Consider the following 9,134-nt stretch of genomic DNA (forward strand, 5'->3'; position numbering starts at 1 on the left):
AGGGGAGCAGCGGGTGGGCCAGGAGAGATCTGCCACACCACCCTGGGGCAGGCGGGAATCGAACTCATGCAGAAGTGGCTTTAGCCCCTCAGCGTAGTGCTTTAACCCACTGCGCCACCAGGGAGGGCCTGTTCCTGTCATTTCTTAATTCTGAAGTTTGCCATGCCTCCTCCAGCCTTGGAACATCACCTTCTACTTAGCACACATGGGCTACCTCCTGTGTAATGGTGGCAGTGGTCCTCAGCCTTCTGTGCTTTGCACACACTTATTTGGTGGGGATACACAGGGTGTGAACCTTCCTCCTGCTACTATCAACTGTATACTCTGAACTTGATTAGAGCTTAGTTGCAGAAATTCTCATCTTGTTAAAGCCTTTGGAAAAAATAACGTAACTCCTTCCTTTTTCTGAAGGAAGACAGACACACCACATCACCTGAGCATTTATCACATGTCAGTTTCTGGGACACTGCCTTTCAAACAGGTTGCAACCAAGCCAGGTGGCTAGCTCCAGGGCTCCTCTTTCTATTTTCTTTGTCTGCAAACCAGCTCTCTTTTCTCTTGGCACTTTGCCTGGAACACAGAAAGGGACTATTTGCAGTGAACTAAGCCTTCTCCTTGGTTGCAAAGGGCACCATGTGCTTCTTTTTCTGTGAAAGCAGCCACCACTTCTGGATATGACAGAAGTTTCACAAAGCACTTTCTTCCCTTCTGGCAGGTGGGCATCAACTACCAGCCCCCCACCGTGGTCCCTGGGGGAGACCTGGCCAAGGTGCAGCGGGCTGTGTGCATGCTGAGCAACACCACTGCCATCGCTGAGGCCTGGGCCCGCCTGGACCACAAGTTTGATCTCATGTATGCCAAGCGAGCCTTTGTGCACTGGTATGTGGGAGAAGGCATGGAGGAAGGGGAGTTTTCCGAGGCCCGGGAGGACCTGGCAGCTCTGGAGAAAGATTATGAAGAGGTGGGCGTGGATTCCGTGGAAGCAGAGGCCGAAGAAGGGGAAGAATACTGAATGGAAGAATGTGGCTGGCAAGTGTTCCTCTTCTCCCACTCTCTTGCTACCCCTTGGCTTGGTTACTTTCAAATTGTTCACCATTAAAGTTTCTGTACTAAACCCGTTGCAGTACTTGGCTAGGATACACTGTTTACAGGAGTAGATGTCCCTTATCCCAGCCCAGAGCTGTGTGGAGGCTGGCTGGCTAGAGAGTGCTATGCTGTGGCAGGGGGTGCAGCATTGTCTGCATGTGTGAGGAGCAACTGTTCATAAGACATGCCCCAAGGGAAATCGTATTTTCAATTCAAGGTCTCCAAATGGAAAGGTCTACCCAATTCTAGGAAAAGCAAGTTAAGTTTTTCAATTAAATTTGCCACCTTTCAGGCCTCTCCACTGATGAGACATCTTGACTAAATATAAACATTTGGAAATGGAATTTTGAAACCTGAGGTCCTGTAAAGGGATTGTCCTCAAAATCCCCAAACCTGTAGGTCAAATGTGTAAGGCCATTTTTTTGAGAAGAGCAGATTTCTACATTACAATTAGGACCTACAGAAGTTTGGCACAATTCATCTCTGACCTTACTGTTGAAAGTATTCTCCCCTCTGCTCCAACCCCTCCCCCTATTGCCTTGAGCATCCTGGGAATGGGCTTGGTAAGTGTTTAACCTTTTATGTTAGGTAAATTGTGTTCATGTCTATCTATAGAAGACCTAGAAATACATATTTTTTCTCCCAAGTCCAGAAAGTGAAGTCCACAAAAGAAGTCACTAGGTTAGTTCAACTGTAGCATAGGAACAGGACACAGAACATACCCTCCATCTTTCTGCCTTCATATATTCAAAAGTTAAGAGAAACCATCTTCAACTGGACACTCAATTTTTCACAAAGGTTTATTACCTACTGAAGGAAACATGTAGCCTCTGCTAGGAGGTGGTGTGGGGAGTCTGCCTGTCTCAGGTACTGCTCTGAGGAGGGCTCTTCCCTGGCCCACACCCCTTGGGCAGCCGGGTTGCACTGGGCTGTCGGGGCATCCTTTGGCTGGATCCTTCCCTGCTGCTGCGTTCTGCCACTGCTGGGCCTCCACCAAGAGCAGTGCTGCCTTTGTTTCTCCCTGAGCAAACAGAGAACACAGTCTTTAGGGACTAGGCAGACTCCACAATAGCAACAGACCTACTGTATTTGTGTTCCTTAAGCAATATGGACATTTAGTACTTTGCTGTCACAGTCCTGTAGGCCAGAGTTCCTTTAAGGGTCCTGCAGCCCAGGACTGCCTGAAGGTAGTAATACATCCTAGATGCAGGGCAGAGCAGTGCAAGGAAGGTTCTTGAAGGCCAGTGCCATTTGCACAGGGGAAGGAAGTTTTGCTTGTTGAGCACTGCCCTGGAAGGTGTATGGGCTGGGTCACCTGGCAGGCAGTGTGAGGGCTGCTTTCCTCCCTTGAATCCCCCTGTCGCCAGCTCTACTGCCTGATCTCCAGCTGATGAGACTAATGATGCAGGAGTAGAATTGGGTATTAAGTGTGAGACTGGGTTTTGGATCTTGGAAAATGTCACACATTTCCCTACCTCCTTCAGAGTATCCTGCACAAATTGATTGGTCGAGCCTCTGGTTCTCGAGTACACACCCAGATTCTGTAAGGGGGTTCCTGCCAAGGCCTAGCTGCTATGGACTTGGCCTGACCAGTGGCTAGTCACACTTAGATGGGGACCACTGGTTCAGCTATTCCCTAATTTGTAATTTATTATATTCTTTGTGAAGACCTGCAACCACACCTGAGCCAGAGCTCCATTTTAAAGGAGTAGCTTATCCCCTGGAGGCAGACAGGATCAGGTTTCTTAAGTAGGCTGGTTCATAAAGCCTGTCTGTTTAGGGAGTAGAGGGACCCTTTTCAAGGGGCTCACGGAAATTAGGGGGTATTGTGAAAGAGAAGAGAGGCTTCCTGAGTCTCAGGATGAGGCTTCACAGCATCAGTAAGACTGAGGGGACTTTACTGGGGTCACACCTGCCTATTTGGTCACAGCTCCTCCCTATGGTCTGGCAGGGCATGCTTTGTGGGGAGGCTCCCACCAAGGCACATGTCCTCAGCATGACCCCTACCTCCACCCCAGTCAGTCAAATAGTTGGTAGTAGTAAATTGTGAATTCTTGGAGATGAGGCAGCAAAGTTTCTTAGGGACTTACTAAGTCATTTCTGTTATACCATCTGTACCTCAAACAGATGGAGGAACTTACATGTGCAACTGTGCCTTCTCCAGGTCAGACTCATTTTCCATGTTCTTTAAATACTGACAACTAAATTCTCCTGATTCCTGCAGAAAATGGCCCTTAGAAAATTTCTGGGAAATGATCTTTGTTGAGTGAGGGTAGGAGATGGTGATAGATGTGGCTAGACCTAATAGTTCAGATCTGCCTGTGCTCCTGGGATTCACATTCAAGTGTTAATATACAGCTGATTCAATAAAAAGGAGTTCCCCAGAGCTGAGGCTGTGAGGTGGTAGGGGGAAGCTGAGCCAGGTGATCCATGGGAAAGAGCATTGTCACCAAACACTTCCATTGGTAAAATGACACTATTCTGGTCCCCAGTGACTGATCAGTGGGCAAGGATCATCTATGAGTTCATGGCCCATGACACCATCCAGGATCTCCCAGAAAATGTTAGTTCCCTTAGAAATCACAGCCTTCCCCAGACTGCAACAGATTTAGATCTTCAGTAGCTTCTTTCCTGACCCCAGGTGCCTCTATAGCCCATAAACTTTTGGTGAAGCAAGGAACATTTTCCAGACTCAGGAGTACAGCTCAGGTCCAGCTCTGCCTCAGCAAGTGCCAGGGTGGCTCTCTGATGTGGCCTGCTTGGAGCCAACTTTTCTTCACCCTGCCACATAGCTGAATTTCCTCTCCTCCCCTTAGCATAATGACCAGACTGTTGGAAACCCAAGGATGAGAGGAAAATAGTAAAGAGCACCAACTGTTCATTTAAAAATCTGATGCAGTTGATAAACCCTGGAAATAAACCGATGTCAGTTAAGAATCATAGGTGTTAAGTAAGCCATCTAATTAGACCATTTATCTGCAGTTCTTAAAATCTTAAGGAATCACATGCTCTCAGTATGGAGATGTCCACTTGTTTCTTGGCTCAGCCATGCCCTCCGTGGGGGGGAACACCCAGCCAGGGACTTTTAGAGCTGGTCACTGGGAGATTTTTGCTGAGCTCCCCTGCATCTGGGTTCTTAGGATCAGATGGAATGAGCCATGTGACTGCAAGCTGAAGTAGGGGTGGGGTGGGAGTGATAAACTAGTTGCTCCTAGTTCTAGACAGTTACTGAAGGTTAAAAATAGCCCTACTGTTTTCACAAAATGGTGGTCCTCCTTGTAATCACTCAGCATTTTGTGACCCTTACCTAATGACACAAAACCCCAAATTGCACCAGCTTGCCAGCTATCAATGACGGGAAGCTCCTGAATCTGGGGAATTCTCACACCTGGTTGACATTTATCTTTGTGGTGGCCCTCCTGATCCCAACTCAACATCTCTGAAAGCTCTGTGGCAGAGTTGGTAGGGTGGAATATTTTAAATGTCTGATCAGGAGCTACTTCCCTTCCCTGCAAGTCCCTAAAAGCTGTGTTTACCTCCGTGGTGGAGCGCCCCCTAGTGGTAAAATGGTCTGGGGGTAATTTGAGGCAAAAACATCAGTGGCTGTGCAGAAAGGACAGGTAAGAATTGCCAGGGAGAAAACACTACAGTCCTGTTCTGGAGCACACTGAAGCCAGGAGCCACCAACACGGCAGGCCACCCCATTAGCTTCCAAACTGGCTGGTGGCCAGGGCAGTTCATGGCTGCTGCCAGAGAGATCACAGGAGTCTCCCCTGTAGCTATGTGGTACTGATGCCTTCTCTGTCCAGCAACACAGCAGGGACTTAAATGCTCCCAGCACACAGAGACGACTTGACAAAAACCCAAATACACATGAATGTGCACTTTAAACCCTTAACTCAGCCTGTGCTTCTTGGGAAGGTGCTCTCCCATGCATGTGCACTCACAGCCATGCCTTAATGTTTCAGAGAGTGTTTGTATGAATGTCCTAGAATAGCACTGTCCAAAAGAAAAAGGATGCAAGTCACAGTATAATTTAAAATATTCCATAGTGGTCCAACCACTATGGAGAGCTGTGTGAAGGTTCCTCAAACTACTAAAAATGGAGCTTCCATGTGATCCAGCAATTCCACTCTTAGGAATCTACCCAAAGGGCATGAAAACATTAATTCCAAAGGACAACTGTACCCCTATGTTTATTGCAGCACAATTTACAATAGGTAAGCTGTAAAGCAACCCAGAGGCCCAGAAATAGATGACTGGATCAAGAAGATATGGTATAGTTACACAGGGGAATATTACTCAGCAATCAAAAAAGATAAGCGCATGCCCTTCACAGCAACTTGGATGGAGCTGGAAGGGATTATGCTCAACAAAATAAGCCAGACAGAAAAAGAAAAATATCGAAGGAAGAATGTAAACAAAAAAAGGAATCAGAAAAAATATAATAAAAAGTAAAAATATAATAAAAAGTAAAACTATCATCAGGCAACTATAGATCAGAGATATTCTGTAGGGGAGGAGAAAGAAGGATCAGGATGGGAGGGAAGAGTACAAGGGACTATAGTGAAGGTGCATGGGTGAACTGGTAGAGGGAAACTATACATTGTACAAAAATGAATGATTTCATGAATATGTTTTAAAATGAAAAAATTTGATATAGTTGACATGAAAAAAATATTCTAGTTGCCACATTAAAAAAGGAAACATTAATAGGAAATTTAATATATTTTAATTAACCTGAAATAATCCAATATACTTTGCGGTTGATATATAAAAATCATTCATGAGATGTTATGTTCTCATATGTGCCAGTTCTTTGGCATCTGGTATGTATCTCTACTTATTATGTCCCAACTACACTTGCCAAGCAGGGGCTCCCATACTGGACAGCACAGCTTTGCAGGAAGCTTGTGGTTTCACACAATTCTATCTTAAATTTGCTGGAGGAACACCTTTTTAAAACAGTTGCCTAAACTTCAACAAAGGACACTCAACTGAATTTTTTCTTAGCTACTCTCTTAACCATGATAAGCATGATACCACTGTGCTTTGAGAAGCTTCTGACCCCCAGATCTGTAAGCTTATTGGTCACATAGGCCCACTAAGTAGCTGGGGAGCAGGCACCAAGACAACATGTTGTACATGCTGTGGCTTCAGAGATCCAGTCTTACATGCTGGCTTCTGCCTCTCAGCCACAGCACATTCCAGGCACGACCCCTCATCTGCCCTGCTCCCTGACTCTACCCGTCAGCAACTCTCCCAGGCTGCCCTCTACTCTCACTGGCCATTTCCATAGAGCATTTGTATCCTTGAACCCTGGCCACCAGCCACCCAGTCCAGCAGGATCAAGGCCTGAGCATTAAAGGAGAAAATGACCAGATGGGCCCAGTGTTCATGTCATGCCTGTACCTGTGCCTTTGCATTCCTCTCTATTTCTCAGCCCCCTCTATATTCCAAACTCCTCAAAACCAGTGTTTCTAGTGCCATACCCATGACCTGTTCTCTTCCCCTCCCAATAACTAACTCAGGTCCAGCTTCTGTTTTCCTCCTCAGATGCCTCCCAACTCGGCTCCCTCCCTGCCATGGGGCCCTGCTCCCTGTCTGGTTAACCCTTGCTGCTTTAGCACTCCTCCCATGGCTGGATGGGGTTCCCTGTGGTGCCTGTCCATCTCTGCCACTGTTGGTTCAGGTAGCCATCTCCCTCATGAGTCCAAGACCATATCCATCTCACCGTAGCCCCACTGTGCCCTCAGCGCTGAGCCTGTCTGACACCCATTCACTGTGTGAGGAAGTTCTGTGCCCAGCTTCCCCTCTGGAAACGTGCCCATTGATTCATCAACTCAGTCTCAGAGTTACTCATCCCACCCCTGACCTGCCCTTAGCCCTTCCTTACCCTCCTGTGCTTGAGTTCCAGGTGGTACCTAGACTGGCAGGGTGGGATGCTGGGGGAGGGATGTTAAGAGTCAGGTAAGAACCTGTGTGGGGTCTCAGGCCCACACACACTCCAGGTTATGGGCTCCCAACTTATCGCCTAGAAGGTTCCCCCAAACTGAGGAACCACGAAAGGGGAATCATGGTTTTAGCCTCTAGGATGCCCACTGAGGTGATGACAGCAACTAAGAGGCCAAGATGGTTCTCAAACCCAAGGCTCTGTTCCCCACTGCACACCATGCTACATTTTCCTGCCCCTTGACTTGTCCCTCTCTGGGGTTGGGGGCACTTCCAAAAGAGTACAAGTGTTATCCAGCAGCAAAGTTAGCCTCTGGAGGGAAGGAGATGGGCAGGTGAAGGAACTAGTCCCATACCAGAAGTTTGCAAGTTGTCACTGATAGAGCAAGTTGTGAAGTCATGTTTTCAGTCTCTAAGCTATGTAGCAGGGATGGCCCATGGTCCTGCCTTGCAGCTCAAAACTGCTCTGGCTTTCTGGGGCCACAGTTTCCACGGAAACAAGAGTACACCACCCCCAGAGATAAACCAATAAACGCGACCTGCAAAAGCAGAGAACAGGCAGCAAGAGAACCGGAGGGAACCGGGGGGCCCTGGAGAGAGAGGCGAGTACGTGGCAGCTGGGCTGTAGAGTAGAACCGGAGAGGCTGCAGGCCGTGGGGCCGAGGAAAAGGAAGGCCTTGCAGGGGGGCTACAGTTCTTGGCAGAGAGAAAGGAGGTCTCTGGAGGTCAGAGAGAGACACAAAGAGAGCAGACAGAGTGTGGGTCAGTGAGGGAGGCCTGAGTGCCAGTGCCCAGGGCCTCTCAGGATAGAAGCTACGTATACCCAGGACCCTGGCACACGTACCAACGGGTTTGGCCTCCACCCAAAGGTCAGGCCCTCTCAGGCTGTGAGTCCTGGGTGTTTCTGGTCAAGGAGTCAGCCCAGGAGGTCCTGCTCATCCCAGAGGGTTTCTGGTAGCCAGTGGAGGCAGGGAGGATGCAGGTAGAGTTCCACCATGACACCCCATCACCAGCACCTGCCCATTCCTCAATCATGGCCAGAGAGAGTGTGGGGTGCCATCAGCCTGAGCCCAACTCACCCTCAGGCATATGAACCCTGTGTGGAGGGCAGCAAGTGGCTGCCATGCTGGCTTCTATCCCTCAGTCCTCAGAGGGGAGAGCTCAACCAGACTCCTGCGCAAGACTAGGGACACCCTGAAAGAAGGCTGCGCCCTGAGCACTTCCTGGAGACTATATACCCTCAGTACAAGAATCAAAGTTGCCGTATTCCAGTGTTTATGAAAGAAGACCTGAGTGAAGAAGTGGAATTTGGCTGGGGCAGTCAAAGTTCCAGATGAGGCTTGGCCAGCTTGGCCACCCTGGGGTATGTGCTCAGTACTTCCAATCTAGATATGCCCTCTCTACCCTAGCAGCCCTGCCCAAGGTGGGGACTGGCACCAAAAAGGCCTGCCTTTGTATGGACCAGTGGTCCTGGGAAATGACTAACAGAAAGGTCTAGTCACTGGGGCCAACCCAGACCATACCAGCCACTGCCCACACCTCCCCACCCCTTCCAAGTCCTGCTGCCAGGGCCACAGGAGCAGGGAGCACCAATCCTAGCTCTGACCTCTGATCTCTGGCACGCTGGATGTGGGCAGAGTCACGGCGGCAGGGTCCCGGGCTTCGTTGGCCAGTCTCTGGCCGGCACACATGGACTTGAGCATCTGAAAGACGGCAAGGGGCGCCACGTTCAGCTTCAGCAGGTCCACCAAGATCCTGGTGAAAACAAACGACAGGAGCAGTGAGCTCTTGACCGAGACCAGGCCTGGCTACAGGCTGGGACTGGGCCCGCGAGCAGCACCTTCCTCGAGACCTTCGACTCTACTCTGGACTCCCAGGAGGGCTCAACAGGGATGGGTGAGGGGGTAAGATAAATCAGTAGCCTCCACCTACGCCCACTCACTTAAACACGTCGGGGTCCATGGTGCCGCCCGCTGCCTGCGCCAATTCGTACAGCTCCATCTCCTCGGTGCTCAGCACCTTCTTCCGCCGCAACGCGAGCTTCTGCAAGGCGGCCTCCAGTCCAGGGGGCCCTCCCGGCCCAGGCCCCGGCCCGG

The 9,134-nt window shown here is 49.4% G+C and overlaps 2 protein-coding genes across 2 annotated transcripts in view; one reads left to right on the forward strand and one right to left on the reverse strand.

Moving 5' to 3' along the window:
- Positions 1 to 1,773, forward strand: part of LOC101636719 (tubulin alpha-3 chain-like) — a 5,306-nt gene extending 3,533 nt beyond the window's left edge. Inside the window, exon 4 of the mRNA XM_004694953.2 lies at positions 716 to 1,773. Coding sequence (XP_004695010.1) covers positions 716 to 1,012 — 297 coding nt within the window. The 3' untranslated portion in view covers positions 1,013 to 1,773. The remainder of the gene's footprint in view (positions 1 to 715) is intronic.
- A 95-nt stretch (positions 1,774 to 1,868) lies between these two features.
- The window catches only part of LOC101629655 (mitotic-spindle organizing protein 2B), an 8,188-nt gene continuing 922 nt past the window's right edge, over positions 1,869 to 9,134 (reverse strand). The window contains exons 2-4 of the mRNA XM_012734218.1: positions 8,981 to 9,129; positions 8,645 to 8,793; positions 1,869 to 2,107 (exon numbers count right to left, since the gene is read on the reverse strand). Coding sequence (XP_012589672.1) covers positions 1,950 to 2,107; positions 8,645 to 8,793; positions 8,981 to 9,129 — 456 coding nt within the window. The 3' untranslated portion in view covers positions 1,869 to 1,949. The remainder of the gene's footprint in view (positions 2,108 to 8,644; positions 8,794 to 8,980; positions 9,130 to 9,134) is intronic.

The sequence above is a fragment of the Condylura cristata genome, unplaced genomic scaffold (assembly GCF_000260355.1).
Source record: "Condylura cristata isolate star-nosed mole 26May11 unplaced genomic scaffold, ConCri1.0 scaffold00051, whole genome shotgun sequence".
Lineage (NCBI taxonomy): Eukaryota > Metazoa > Chordata > Mammalia > Eulipotyphla > Talpidae > Condylura > Condylura cristata.